Source organism: Pseudochaenichthys georgianus, chromosome 23, assembly GCF_902827115.2.
Source record: "Pseudochaenichthys georgianus chromosome 23, fPseGeo1.2, whole genome shotgun sequence".
In the NCBI taxonomy this organism is placed as follows: Eukaryota; Metazoa; Chordata; class Actinopteri; order Perciformes; family Channichthyidae; genus Pseudochaenichthys; species Pseudochaenichthys georgianus.
In genome coordinates this window covers 13,787,379-13,803,377 of record NC_047525.1, presented here as the reverse complement: position 1 = coordinate 13,803,377, position 15,999 = coordinate 13,787,379, and the positions used below count along the sequence as shown (strand labels likewise).

At 41.3% G+C, this 15,999-nt stretch overlaps 1 protein-coding gene across 7 annotated transcripts in view; it reads right to left on the bottom strand.

The window, feature by feature from the left end:
* Positions 1-15,999, bottom strand: part of dgki (diacylglycerol kinase, iota) — a 71,621-nt gene that overhangs the window by 17,454 nt on the left and 38,168 nt on the right. For 2 of the 7 annotated variants that reach the window (XM_034112350.2, XM_034112351.2), the window contains exons 14-25: positions 11,983-12,108; positions 10,462-10,540; positions 10,155-10,210; positions 8,986-9,048; positions 8,166-8,239; positions 6,792-6,903; positions 6,572-6,658; positions 5,983-6,095; positions 4,356-4,418; positions 2,973-3,088; positions 2,391-2,470; positions 2,127-2,171 (exon numbers count right to left, since the gene is read on the bottom strand). In XM_034112350.2, coding sequence (XP_033968241.1) covers positions 2,127-2,171; positions 2,391-2,470; positions 2,973-3,088; positions 4,356-4,418; positions 5,983-6,095; positions 6,572-6,658; positions 6,792-6,903; positions 8,166-8,239; positions 8,986-9,048; positions 10,155-10,210; positions 10,462-10,540; positions 11,983-12,108 — 1,014 coding nt within the window. The remainder of the gene's footprint in view (positions 1-2,126; positions 2,172-2,390; positions 2,471-2,972; positions 3,089-4,355; positions 4,419-5,982; positions 6,096-6,571; positions 6,659-6,791; positions 6,904-8,165; positions 8,240-8,985; positions 9,049-10,154; positions 10,211-10,461; positions 10,541-11,982; positions 12,109-15,999) is intronic. The other 5 variants (XM_034112353.2, XM_034112355.2, XM_071201816.1 and 2 more) reach the window with 5 other exon arrangements.

Here is a 15,999-nt window from a genome sequence, read left to right as displayed (position 1 = left end):
CAGATCCCACTTCATCTCCCTCAATAATCACTCCTCTGCCACCGCTACAGTCACCCAAGGTGTTCCCCAAGGCTCAGTACTCGGCCCCCTCCTCTTCATCATCTACATCCTCCCCCTTGGTCAGATTCTCCGCCACTACAACCTGGACTTCCACTGCTACGCCGATGACACTCAAATCTACCTCAGCACCAAATCCCTCCATAACCCCCCCATCACCCACATTGAATCCTGTCTGACTGACTTGAAATCCTGGATGCAAAAAAACTTTCTTAAACTCAACAGCAATAAAACTGAACTCCTCCTCATCGGCTCCAAATCCACCCTCAGTAAAACCCCCAACCTCACACTGACCATCGATGGCACCCCTGTTTCCCCCTCAACCCAGGCACGCAACCTCGGGGTTATATTCGATCCCACCCTCTCCCTTGACTCCCACATCCGCCAAGTTGTCAAAATCTCATTTTTCTATCTCCGCAACATTGCCAAAATCCGTCCCTATCTTACCCGCCCCGCAGCTGAGCGACTCATTCACGCCTTCATCTCCTCCCGCCTCGACTACTGTAACTCCCTCCTATACGGCATCAGCTCCACCTCCCTCAGTAGACTCCAGCGTGTTCAGAACGCAGCCGCCAGACTTCTCACCCACACTAAATCATGGCACCATATCACCCCGGTCCTCAAAGAACTACACTGGCTTCCCGTTACTCACCGCATCAACTACAAACTCCTGGTCCTTACCTATAAAGCCCTCCACCATCTGGCCCCCCCGTACCTCACTGACCTTCTCATCCCCTACCATCCTCCCCGGACCCTCAGATCCACCTCGGCCGGCCTGCTTTCCACCCCCATTGGCAATCTCCGGAGCTTTGGAGACAGAGCCTTCTCTGTGGCCGCCCCAAAGCTCTGGAACTCCCTCCCCCAAGACCTCCGTGAGTCCGAGTCCCTCACTCTGTTCCAGTCCCGCCTCAAAACCCATCTTTTCACCTCACTCTATCCGTAAAACACCCCCCCACTCATTTTCGACCTCCTCCTGACTGCCACTGTGTTTTGTTTTGTTGTTTTTGTTGTTTTTCTTAGTCTGCTGTCTACCTGCCCCAGTCTATCTACCCCCCCCCCCCCCTCATATTGTAAAGCGTCTTTGGGTACTATAAAAGCGCTATATAAATCCAATATATTATTATTATTATTATTAGAACTCTACGCAACATGGGTCTGTAAAAACTAAAAACTATTTATTGTTTTAATCTTGTTTTTTTAGGGGAATTCCTTTGTCTGTATGGATATGCCAACATCACAAAACATATCACTATTAAACGATCATATCATATACAAATGTGATTAGTTCATGAAATTATTATATCTTTTAAAAAAGATAATGTTTACTGTGTGTATTTCTTTGTTTCTTAAATTACGCATATATATTTTAATTATCAAAAGTATTTGTCTATCTTCCATGTGTCACATTTATATTTATGTATAATATACAAAGATATCATATCATCTTGGACATTGAAAACAAATATTTTAAGATAAATGTCAAAATCCCCAGATTTGAGGTATTGTAAACATTCCTATTGATGGTGTGGGGGAAACTTCTGAAGCAATAGGAGTCAGGACTCAGAGAGACACGATGGAGAGCTGGAGCTTTGATGGCAAACACTGACGGTTTATTTGGAGCTTCGGCCGGAGAATTCACACGACATGTCACGTGTCTGACCACACGGTAGAGATGCCACAATCAATTCTGAAGCACCCTCCTGTAGCTCCAGGTTTTAACTAGTTCAGTGTAATAATCAACATTCTTCAATAGATAGACTAAACAGCTGAGGACACTGAATCACAGTTGTTGTCGCTTATGGCTCGGGGTCATCTACACCCCGAGAAGGATGTGTTCCAGGCGTCCCACAACAATTACTATCTCTGACCGACAGTTGCCTGGTCACAAACTGGTAACAATAACAACTTGCTAGGGCAGCCCCTCCTTAAGGGAGATAGCGGCTGCTCAAGGTTGGAGCATCTGGGTCAGAGGGTGAAAGAGGACACTATGGCAGATGGTATTTTATATACGAAGCCAAAACTGATAATAACCCAGCTTTTACAGCAAAAAGAGACTAGAAGGGATGTACCTGATAGTGCACTCTGTGGCCAGTAGATGGCGCCTGGTGTAAATCCTAATAATCATAGCACACAGGTTTCAAGGTTAACAACCAACTTCAAATGAAACGCACACAGAGGTTAGCTCGTTATTGACACACAGCTAAAGAGCGGCTCAGCATTCCCAGCGATCATCCGTCTATAAACAATATGCATCATGAAATAATAATGCTGAGGAAACAGAACAGAAGTTAAAGTGATGATGAGCATTGATGAAGATTAAAGGGGAAACTTGCCTCCTGTAATCGGTCGATATATAGTCTGCATGTCTCCAGGTCACAGTCCCCCCTCACCACCACTATGCCTACAGGGATGGCTGCGATACAAAAACACACTTTAGAAGATGATGCATTGAAAAAAGGAGTTTTATTGGCTGCATTTATTGACATTTTAAAAGACTAATATGGTGAAGCCAACAGGTGCCTATTCACACATTCAGCCGTTACAAAGCAACATGATCAATCATTTATCCAATAACTAAACTGCCAAGTTTGTATAATATTTTATTATTTAATTTTAGGACATCTTTACTTTCAATTATTATGTTTATATAATATATTTTTGTATTGAATTTTATTTCACCTTTTATTCTTACTTCTTATTTTTCTATGAATACTTAATGGACTGTCGCAAAGCTCAATTTCACCCGGGGTGAATAAAGAATGTCTGATTCAGATTTTAAAGTCATGCTGGTGTCCAGCTGTTTCTCGGCATCATGCTGGGCTGGAAAACCAAAACAATGAGCTGAGAGGCACAAATTACATAATCATTGTGAGTCGGCATGTGATTTAAAAAAAAAAAAAAAAGATTATAGCCACCTAAAAGATCCTTACATATGTCTCGTAGCCGGTCTTTGTCGTACTGCAGTCGGTCGTACTCCTGGAGGCTCACCCGATTCACTCTGAGACGCAGACGATCTGGAACAGAGTGGGGGCTGCAAAAACACACATGTACACTTTCACACACACAAATCCAGACAAACAAACAATGATGTGGACACATGCACGCACAGACACATACTGTGTACACACACCCATCACAGACCAAACCTTTTTTTCTGCTTTTGCAACCTTTTACATAATTGTTACGTGAAGGTTTGGAACTGAACCAAGGTTTTAAAGTCTAAGTTATAAATGGAGGTTTAAGATAAGATAAGAGAAGATGGAACTTTATTAATCCCTGTGGGGAAATTCAGTCTTTTACCAGCAACAGGGTAAGATTGAAAAACAGCACAGATTCACACAGATTAATACAATAAAAAAAAAAAAAGGTAAATAACTATAAAAAAAGTTTGTAAAAAGTATTCAAAGTTATAAACGATCCCCAGAGCTGTTACTGTAAAGATGTACAGCTCGGCTATCCTCCTGAAACACATTTTTAAGTCAATGATATGGGTAATGATGCTTTAGCGAAAATAAGTGTTAAAAATTGATGCCAAAAACATGATGTATGATCAAAAGCTTCAACTCCTACCTGCAGAGGAACAGAAATGTTTCAAAATAAAGTACATTAAGGTCACTTTTCATTCACAGCGGAAGCAATATTAAGAAAGTAGCTTTTCAGTGGAGGGCGTGGACATTAAGAGAGAGCAAAGGAGTGGTGCGGGTAAACAAAGCTCAGGGAGAAGTTCAAGGTAAAGGGACCAGAGCGAGGAAAACATCAAGACAAGAAGCAATTTAAAAGTGGCTTCAGCACGCTGCCATACACTCTTCTCTGTCAGTCGGCAAATAACCAAAACTCACATTCAACACAATACGATGCAACCTGGGTTCAATCAATACGAGATTTGAAATCCAACACAAGTTTGTCGAGGCTGATGCTGAAAATAGTGTTTTCTCTGAGTCAGTATTTAACACCTTTATCGTTCGTATAGGTCGTACAAAAGAATGCATATTTTTGATGTTCTTCATTTGACTAAAAGTTTGCATAAAGGTAAAGAAAGGAGTCTAAATGATAAAGGCTGCCAAATTGTGAAGACTCATTCAGAAAGTGGGTTTACTATCGGAAATGAAAGTAAATTGAGGGTAGAATTTAGATTGTTTAAACAAAGTGTCGTCAATCTGCATGGATGATTGAATACATGGACTGGTTTAGGTATCCTCAAATATTGTTTGAACCCAAACGAACAAACTCTGACAGAAACAGCATCGAATCAGTCAGTGACACGAAACAGACAGTGACAGAGGGTCTCAGGTACTTACACAGAGAAGGAGTCTGGGGGAGCAGAGAGGCGGCGCAGATCAGCTGCACACACCTTCTGAATACTATAGCCGCACACACACACACACACACACACACACACACACACACAAACACACACCGAGGAGAGGAGAAACGTATGGCAGAGAGGAGACGAGGAGGAGGTGAGCAGTGGAGGGGAAGAGAGAAAAGAGGAGATAAGGAAATGAGAGGAAGGAAGAAGAGAGGGAGGACACAAGGAAACAAGAGTGAAGACAGGAGAGGAGACAAGTGAGAAAATGCAAAATATAGGCGAAAAGGGAAAGGAGTAGGGGGGGAGAAATGAATCAAACAAGAGCAGAGGAAGGGAAAAAAGAAAAAGAGAAGGTAAACAAATGAAAACAATAAGTAATCATAAAGTGTTGTGTTGATAAAAAGAGGAAGAGGAGGAGGAGGAGGGGATGAGAAAAGCCCATCAGGTAAGTGGACAAACATGAAGAGCACAGAGAACAGGAGCTGCAGCTCGGCTCTCATCACTGCAGACCCACAGATATGACGGCTGAACATGGAGTGGGTTAGTCAACAGGGATTGAGAAGCGTTAGTAGCTAGATATAAGCTGTATTTTTACTCTGCCGCGAGTGCAAGTACATTTATTCAATTCTCACGTACGCATGTTATGCTACTTTTGACTTCTACTCCATTACATTTCAGAGGCAAATCCGAGGGTTTTTACTCCAAAACCTTTATTTTCTGTGTTCATTTTTACATTAAATATATATGATGCAGTAGTACTTCCCAGTAGTATGTCAAGTATCTGAAACTGGCTCCAACATTAAAATGCTCTTACTTGATAAATAATATAACACTCTATAACAATAATTTCAGCATACTGATGTTTTACTTCTGATACTTGCATTTATGGATATATACAAGTAACAAATGCTGTGTTTTATCTTGTAGTTTGTCGATGCAGAACAAATACACGTATACATTGTATACTTAAGGATAGATTAGTAGTATACAAATGCATCATGTCATATGCTTAAAAATAGCACTTTTATATGATTGTGCAGTACTTTTTGGAAACCTTTGTCCATTTGGCTCATAATACTTTTATACAATCCACATATTAATTCAGGAATTTAAAATCTTACTTTTAATGGAGTATTTTTAGACTGTGTTTGTTCTACTTGTAGTATCTCTGAGTACTTCTTCCAGCACTGCAGGCGACCACAATGCAGCTGCTTTCACCCTGACATAAATCAATAAACGTCTCCTTCTTCTCAGCCAAACCACGCGGTATAACATGTCAGAGTGCGATTGGATATCTCCCCGGTGCTTTTGTTTTGATTAAATAGAACATAAACATATCCATTTCCTGTGATTGTGGTTTGGCGGGCTGCAGGGGGAAGTGGGACACGGAGAGGAGTGAATGTCAGCTCCCACTAAACAGATTGAGTGACTCACTCTGTGCAACCCGGGCTTTTACAACACTGCTGGCCTAGTTCCTGAGTGTGTGTGTGTGTGTGTGTGTGTGTGTGTGTGTGTGTGTGTGTGTGTGTGTGTGTGTGTGTGTGTGTGTGTGTGTGTGTGTGTGTGTGTGTGTGTGTGTGTGTGTGTGTGTGTGTGTGTGTGTGTGTGAGACTCACTCATTAAGCAGGGGCACAGAGGTGCGCCTCTTGCTCTTCTGGACCATGTTGGCCTGGTTTCGGAGGGAGATTCGGAGCGTGGATGGAGCCAGTCGACACGGCTCACCGTCCACCTGCATGGACACACAGAGACCCAAAATAAAACTGTTTTAACTTTTAATGTCAGTGACACTACAATAATTAAAACAAACAAAATGCTTTTCCAGGAAATAAGGAGGTAAGAACATGATCTAAGGTCATTTGAGTTCAATGCGCGGGCTTCAATTCTAGCCTTCATCTTTTTAAATTTGGCTTTAAATAAGGGTTGACTTTACTGTTTTATTTTCTACTTTACCTATTGCTATCTTTTTACTTTTTGTTATTGTTTATATTCAACAGATCTTGTTTTTTTATCAAGTGAAACAGGTATTGCACAGATTAGCTATGAGTACTTTATTTGATGGAAATCCTTTACTTCCTATTTCTAACCTTGATGTATGCCTGTGTAATTCATCTTAAAAGTAGTAATCAACTTTCTATAGCTAGAATCGGTGTCTTATAAAACGGTAAATCCAGTCCCTCAACAGTGCTATATATTAAGAGTCCTCACCTGAACAGGAACTGTTTTGAAGGTAGTGAGGACGACTTCTCTGCACTGATGCAATCTCTCTCCATGCCCGCCGACCTGTAGCGCCGCCTGGTGGACGAGAGAGGTTCTTACAGTGAAGGTTATAATAACAGGAGGGTATTGAAACATACACCAGTGTCACCGCCGCTTCTAACAGCTTTCAAATATTTATTTTTCCCCTCATACCCTCTCTTCATCTCACCAATGAGGCCATGGTGAAGCCAATAACCTCGATGCAGCCGTCGTCATGGCGCTGCGGTTCAAAGTCCCGGTGGTCGCCTGTGTTTCCCCACGGCATGGTGCCAGCACAGTACCTACACACACACAAACACAAACACATGTAAAAATGTTAATATGGTACATCTAAATTCATAAAAACAACTACTAAACCTAATGAATTTGTCGTGTAACCACTGCTGTAGTGTCTCATACATTTTGTAATGCTTTTCTAAAGGCTTTTTTACTTTAAGCCCCTGTCACACTGTCCCGAAATGGACACCCGATGGACACACGAATATGGAATTGTGAATTTCGCACGAAGATGGCTCCGAACCACACACGAAGGCAACATTTACATTACATTTAAGACATACAACTGCAACGAAAGTACCAAAAACAATTATGTTACAGTACTAGGATACCGTACTGATATCTTCATACTTTGTTCTTTACTTTATCCGTCTTTATATGTTTTTATGTTATACGTTTTCTCCGTAATGTTGTTTCCATAACAACAACAACTTCCTGTCAACTGTCCTTCAAAATAATATATTATATCCTTTTTAGTTTCACAGAACACAAATTGGGTTATTTACATAATATGTTTACATGATTTTGTTGTGCAATAAAACAACCCGATGGAGACACGATAAAGGAAATGTTCAAATTCGGCTGTGATCGTAGCAACATCGGGCCATTCGTGAGGGCATCTTAAACCATCGTATGACCGCCGGCGGAGTTTCTCAGGCTCCGGCAGCAACTTCGTGAGCGGTGGCAAAATCTTTGGCATGCCAAAAAATTGCCGAAGGACCTTGCGAAGGTTCATTTTCGTGTTGAATTCGTGTGTCAATTTTGCCCTTCGTAAGGCCATCGTGAGGGCATCTTGTTATCATCGGTGCCATCGGGCATTCGCCCCGATCAGAGTGAGGGCGAATGCCCGATGGCACCGATGATAACACGAAGATGACACGATTTGACAAGATGCCCTCACGAGTGCCTTACGAAGTTGCCGCTCACGAAGTTGCTGCCGGAGCCTGAGAAACTCCACCGGCGGTCATACGATGGCTTAGATGCCGTCACGAATGGCCCGATGTTGCTACGATCACAGCCGAATTTGAACATTTCCTTTATCGTGTGTCCATCGGGTGTCAATTTCGGGACAGTGTGACAGGGGCTTTAGCGGAAACATAATAGTATATAATGTAGTAATATTATAGTATGTAAATCCAACCCCTTATGAAAAGTTAAGTATGGAGGGTTTATTATAATCACATTGCATATGAGTTACATTATATTATTGTATCTATAAAAGGTGCTTTTTCACCCAGTATTATAGACATATGGTACATTCACTTACCTGGGAATGTTTAGAAACACAATGCACTGAAATTTCAGCTCCTGGATTTTAGGAGTTAGATCGGTACCATCACACTGTCAAACACAGGGAGAGAGAAAGAAGGAAAAGAAAGGAAAGTGAAAATTATCATTTGTGGTTGCAACCATCTGATTAGATGTGATGGGGTTAGAAGTGATTGATAGAGGTCAAGGGTCATGCCCTAAAGTAGTTGTAGCAGAAACAAGGAATGCGAAGAATTATAGACCTGAGGCATAACGTTTAGTGCAAAACTTATATATATGCATATTATTTCATGTACAGTAAAGTGAATTTAAATCTTTACTTAAATGTCTGCGATAAGTCTAGTAATATTTTATATTTGTACATGTTGTTTGGTTTTCTTATTATATCAGCCTTATATAAGCTAATGTCAGTACTAGCATAACATTTAAACAGATATGTTATCAGCCCAATAAACTATAAAATAAATGAAGTCAATTGCACAATTTTAGGTTTTGGATTGTTTACTGGGCAAAACAAATAATATAAATAAATGGGCCCTCAAGTGGCCACCTGTCTAGATCTGCACATCCTTCTCTGATATTTTGATATCAAGAGAACAATCTAGTCATTAATGAATAGTTAGCCGCTGCTCTTATCATAGCATGGAGGTCAGTGTGTGTTTATTCAACGTCCTGCTGCAGGACACTCGAGCATGGCAGATGTAAAAAGAGGAGTTGAAGGACGGCCTTTTTAATCACCCGCCGACCTGCTGCCCAGACATGTCGACACGGAAAAAGATACACGCCGAGATAGAGAGAGAGTGTGTGTTAACACTCACCACCACTCTGACGTGCTTGGACAAATCCCTCGAGCTTCTCTGGAGGAAATCTGAGAACGCGGCCTGGACACACACACACACACACACACACACACACACACACACACACACACACACACACACACACACACACACACACACACACACACACACACACACACACAACACACACACACACACACACACACACACACACACACACACACACACACACACACACACACACACACACACACACACACACACACACACACACACACACACACACACACACACACACACACACACACACACACACACACACACACACACACACACACACACACACACACACACACACACACACACACACACACACACACACACACACACACACACATTAACAGAGAAAACAGAATCCAACTGAATTACAGTTCATTGCATTTCCCTCATTAAAAAGAGATAACTCCCCTTCATGCTTCCTCTCAAACTCCCACCCATCATTCATTCCTGAAATCTCTCAATCTTTACAGATTATATCCAGGTTTCAAAACGTTACATTTCAAATGATCTGTTCAACACTTTAGATGTGAATTAGACAAATTATAAATATTGAGTTAAGTGAAGAAGGGGAGAGATGATATCGGGGCTTTCTGTATACATACTATATTATTATTTTTATTATTATGTATTGTTTCATAGTTTGTCATCACTATTACGATGTCATATAATAATCTTGTGTCTAAAAAACTGTGCCGATAATATGTATATTAATAGTTTGCTATATATTTACTATTGATTTTATCTGTTACTTTTGAATAAATGTATTGTTTAAAATAAATCTAAATCTAAAACCAACATAAAAAAGAAGCTTGCATCTAACTATAACTAACTAACTATAGAGTAGAATAAAAACGAGTAGATCTACTGTTCATCATAACTCTAAAATAACAAATAACTGCCATTGCATTGATGCAAGATAACACCATTTCATATTGTATTTAGGATTATAATTATTTAAGGCTGACAATAAGACTTGGAAACAGTTTATCTATGTTCCTTTCATCTGCATTTCCTTTGTCTTTTCCCCTTCATTCCCTCCAATCTTCCTCCTCAGTCATCAGTGAGTGCTTTAGGAAGAGAGACAGAGATAGCAGAGAAAACCAGAACAGTTTCTGAGGGAGACTCACTCCTGCATAGAACATCTTGTTGCGGAAGCGACTGTTAAACTTTTCTGGGTTGGCCTCTGGAAAGACACAATCAGAGAGGCAGAGAAGCAGACTACATTACATATTTTACAAAACAACAGATACATACAGTACGAATAAGAAAATCTGTCTCATGTGTGCATGCATGAATGCTCTGAATCTGTCCTTTTAAATATTTTATTCAATTCTGCTCTCTTTCAGTGGAGTGCAATGCATTAACGGGAATGAGGAGGACATAATGGGATATAAATAGAGTTTTAAAAAAGACATTAAAACAGATTTCACTGACCTCTGGACTCATGAAACTCCAGGGTGACATGAGCATCGAAGCCCAGGCTGAAGTAGTTGTTGAACACATTCAGAGGCAGCTGAGGACACAGGACAAATCTTTTAAGTGAGTGTGTTTGCATAAATAGCACACAATGTATTCACATAGACAAATCATATTCGTTTTAACATGTTTATTAATACCGTACAGTACAACCCGAATCCTCATCATAATAACCATTCATAATGAGATATGTCCCTTTTTGACTTTTTGTGAGTTTATTAAAAAAATGTATCGTACTGAAAAAGCTTAGTGAGTTTGTGGAATGTAGGCAGGGTCATATATCGGTAATCAGTGTTTTTGGGCTGACGATTGCTAGTTAAATAAAAAATGTTTTTGGAAGCTGCTCTTGATTCATATTAGAAGGTGTGCAAAGGTAAATCTTTTATTGTGAGGCAGCTACATTAAAAGTTAACCAAATCACTGCTATTTCTTCAGTTTTAAAGGTCACATGTCATGGCCATTTCCACTGATCATAATTCCATTGTTGTGGTCTACTAGAATAGATTTATACTGTGCAATTTTCCAAACTCACATTGGTTTCGCATACAGCATCTCTGTAAAGTATGTGTATTCACTCTCTCCACTAAACGGCTCGTTGCAGCTCTTGCCCCCCCCCCCCCTCCCTGTGAGCCCAGTGTGCTACGATTGGTCGGGACCAGTCGGGACGTTGTGAATCGCGCTGAGCTCCGTGGAGGTGTGATTTTCTTGTTTAGCGATACAAAGCGAAACACAGCCAAACTCACCCTGAGCACACACAAAGTCACAGCCGAAGTAAAAACAATAAGTGTGGCTTGATATTGAGTAAGAAAAAGGTTGATAAACGCTGTGAGAATGGGTCTTCAGAGAGAATTTTGCCGCGATCCCAACTGTCTGTTATCAGCCTGCAGCCAGGGAGGAGAAATCAGCAGAGCTGCCTGCACTGAGTGTGTGAGGAAGTCCGTGGATTGGTCAATTTGGACCAATCAGCGGGGGCTTAACGTAACGGCTCCGCGGACGTAACGTAACGGGTCCACGGATTGGTCCATTTCGTTCCGGGGACGACGTGACATCATGATGTCCCCGGAAGAATCAAATGGACAGTGACGTATCTCCAACGAGGCGTTTTGGGGAGGTATTTTCTGTTTTAGAGTTTTACTCCCTACATGGTGTACTTTGAGGGTTTTGACTCTGCACACCGTTTACATGCATAAAAACCTTTATAACACACAAGGGGACGGGTAATAACCGGAAAAGCATGACATGTCACCTTTAAATACTGCACTGAGGAATTGTATCATCATGTGCTGGTTAGATAGAAAAAGCACTATAAAAAACAGCACTGCAATTTGTCATCGCACCCTCATCTCCTGAAAACTGTTTTAATGAAAGAACTCTATTGAGTTGAATACAATCGATCTTTAAGGTCCAGCTTTTTCTCTATCTCCACAACATACTACCTTTTCACAGACTAACACCCTAAGCACCGCGCTGACTGCTTACGTTCTGCGTGCCCTCCTCCGGCTGCGCAGCCCCTTTCTCCACCAGGAGGTTCCACCTGTCCAGCTGCACCACCGAACCGTCCTCCACGTGACACAGAACCTTGGACACCGGCTCGTCTGTGTAACCCTGTGGAGACAGCAATAAACAGACATCGAAAATTAAATAGGGAGACAGGAAACTTGCATACAATAAGCAGTTACAGCATCGAGTCAGAGCAGTACAACTTGATATTTTGATTTATAGATGATGAAAAAAAAAGAGAAAGAGGAAAGAGGGGAATGTATGACTGGTATAGGAAGAGCAGAGTGGTTTGGAGAATAGGAGAGAAATGTAAAAGATGAATGGATGATGTTGTCTCTCTTTCTATAACACACACACACACAGGGAGTAGGGAAACGATAGAGTGGAACAGAGAGAGAGCACGTAATGATTGTCTCTCAATAAGTGGTCTGCCTCACTGCCACCCTGACCACCTTAAGAGCACACACCAAACCTCATGCATAAATAAAGGGATTTTACAGATAACACACACCTTCCTCCTCCCTTTCATCCGACCATCAAGCCTAGTCTCTCTGACCTCCGTCACATCAGGCATTCAAGCCTCGTCTCTCTAACTGACAGTATTTTGTCTTTTTCTCATTATTCTCTCCATCCCTGGTCTCTGTGTCGACTGCTTTTAATTTCTGTCTCCCTCTGGACAGGGTCAGGAAATGAGTTCACTAAGGAGGGCAATCACACACACACACACACACACACACACACACACACACACACACACACACACGATAGTAGCACACACCAGCAGGGCCTCCTCAGAGAGTGTCCACACACACACACACACACACACACACACACGATAGTAGCACTCATCAGCAGGGCCTCCTCAGAGAGTGTCCACACACACACACACACACACACACACACACACACACACACACACACACACACACACACACACACACACACACACACACACACACACACACACACACACACACACACACACACACACACACACACACACACACACACACACACACACACACACACACACACACACACACACACACACACACACACACACACACACACACACACACACACACACACAGATACTCAGCAACTTACAGGTTCATTAACGCTCACACAGGGAGAGGTGTTGCAGGTGAGTAACACAGCTGAGTGTCAGTAAAAGGAGAGAGGAGGAAGAGGAAAGAAACGGGTGGGAAGAAGAAAGGAAGAAAAAAAAGGAGCAAAGAAGGGATGGAAAGGAAAGGAGAAGGAATCAGAGGAAAGGGGAGGAGCGTGAAGGAGAGGACAGGAATTGCAAGAAAAGGGAAGGGAAGGAAGGTTCATGGAAACAAAGTAAATCAGATGTAAGAAAATGAGTGGAGAGGAATTGAAGGAAAGGAATTCAAAGGAAAGGAGAAGAGGGTAGAGGAAAGCAAAGTGGATGAAAGGAATAAGGGATAAGTGAAGAGAGGGAATTAATTAAAAGTGAATGGCACGAAAAGAGAAAGAGTTTCAGGGAGATGATAGGATGATAGGATTTAAAGATAGCTGCAGATTGTATTGCTCCACCTCTTACTTCTCTTTTTAACCTCTCCCTCAGCACAAATACAATTCCAAAAGTATGGAAGTCTGCTTATGTCTTGCCTTTACTGAAAGGAGGGGAGGCAACTATTTTAAATAACTATAGGCCAATCTCTAAATTGTCAGTTCTGGCTAAGGTGCTCGAATGCTTAGTGAGTGAACAGGTAAAGGAGTTTTTATGTACAAATGACATCCTGTCAAAACATCAGTCAGGCTTCAGAAAGAAACACAGCACCATCACTGCCACAATGAAAGTGGTGAATGACATTACTACTATTTTAGATAATAAGCAGAGTTGTGCAGCTCTGTTTATTGACCTTTCCAAAGCGTTTGACACCGTTGATCATCGCATCTTAAAGCAGAGGCTGGTCAGTATTGGCATATCCAGCCATGCAGTGGGGTGGTTTGTGAACTACCTCTCTGAAAGGTCCCAATGTGTTCATTTTGATGGACTGTCTTCTGAGTGGTTAAACATTTCTAATGGTGTACCACAAGGTTCTGTTTTAGGACCACTTTTATTCTCCATATATATTAACAGCGTAGGTGATAATGTGGATGAAGCTATTTTACATTTTTATGCGGATGATACCGTTATGTATTGTGCAGGTCCCACCATTAAGGAGGCTGTTGTTAAATTACAGGCTCTTTTTAACACTATTCAGACTCAGCTCTCTGAACTAAAGCTTCTTTTAAATGTGGATAAAACCAAGGTAATGCTCTTTTCAAAAGCAAAAAAGACACCAGAGCCTGTTTTAGATATTGTAACTACGCAAGGAACAAAACTTGAAGTTGTTGCCTGTTACAAATACCTTGGTATCTGGCTTGATGATTGTCTCTCTTTTAAACTTCATGTCAATAACCTGCTATAAAAACTGAGGGTTAGGCTAGGGTTCTTTTTCAGAAACAAGTCCTGTTTCTCGCTTGAGGCCAGGAAAAGGCTAGTCACTGTGACCTTTTTACCTGTGCTGGACTATGGGGATCTGGTCTATATGAATGCACCTGCCAATTGCCTGGTCAAGTTAGATGCTGCGTATCACAGTGCTCTGAGATTTGTGACAAACTGTAAAGCATGAACCCATCACTGTACCCTGTATGTAAGGGCTGGTTTGCTTTCACTAACTGTACGGAGGCTCAGTCACTGGTACATTTTTATATACAAAGCCATGTTAGGGAAACTTCCATCTATATCTTCTCCCTGATCTCACGGAGAATTGTAAGTGGCTACTGCCTGAGATCGAATGCTGTGGTTTTATTAAATGTGCCAACTGCTAGGACTGTCTTAGGGAAGACAGCTTTTAGATGCGCAGCTCCTCTGTCTTGGAATAGTCTGCAAATTAAATGGAAACTGAACAATCTGGTGCCACTAAATGTTTTTAAAGCTCGGTTGGATGCTACTCAATCGGAAGCTATTGGTACCTGTTTATGTGGATAATTTTGTAAATGATGCTGTATGATGTCCTTTTGTTGTTCTATTTATGTTTTTATGTTTCATGTGGAACTACTTGAGCAGGTCTCCCTTGGAAAAGAGATCAATGATCTCAATGGGATTTTATCTGTATAAATAAAGGTTTGAAATTAAATGAAATGAGGAAAGAAGAGGAGAGGAATTGAAAGGGATGGGAAAGGAAGGAAGGGAGGAATAAAAGGTCAGGAAAGGTATTAGAAAAGGAGAGGAAAGGGAAGGCAGAACAGAGACCAGGTGGAAACATCTCCTGGCTCCAAAATGGTGGAATGAGCTCCCCATTGACATCAGGACAGCAGATAGCTTACACATCTTCCGGCGCAGACTGAAAACTCATCTCTTTCGACTCCACTTCGAGCGATAGAACTATTAACAAAGCACTTATATACTAATAAAGGGCTGGCTTATCTAAAGCCAGTTGAGTAGCACTTGAAATGTTTTGGCTCTATGAAGCCTGATGTACTTATATGATTCTGTTTTCTTCAAGTTTGTATTTTGTTGGTCGAACGCACTTATTGTAAGTCGCTTTGGATAAAAGCGTCAGCTAAATGTAATGTAATGTAATGTAATGTAATCTCTCCAGTCAGAAACAATAGTGACAGAGAGGACAAACAGGACACACTAATTACTCAAGTATGAACATAGATGTGACTTTTCAGCTCCATCTTCGTTCACAGCCTCTATCTCTCTCTGCATCAGGACTTATGTCTGCATTGTACTCCAGGAATCTCATTAAAGTCATTCATGTGTCCTTGAACTGCTCCACGTGCCACATTAGGTGATACAAAACTACCAGCATTATTTTCTTTACACTATGTTCATTTAAAAATACCCCAAGAAAATGTAATTTTTGTAAATGTTTGAGGTGTATCTTTAATCATTTTCTAACTCTGTGTCATAATGAGGGTAAACTCAAAGTGGTTGGACAGACACTTCAATGGTTTGAAAAACTACAGGGAGGA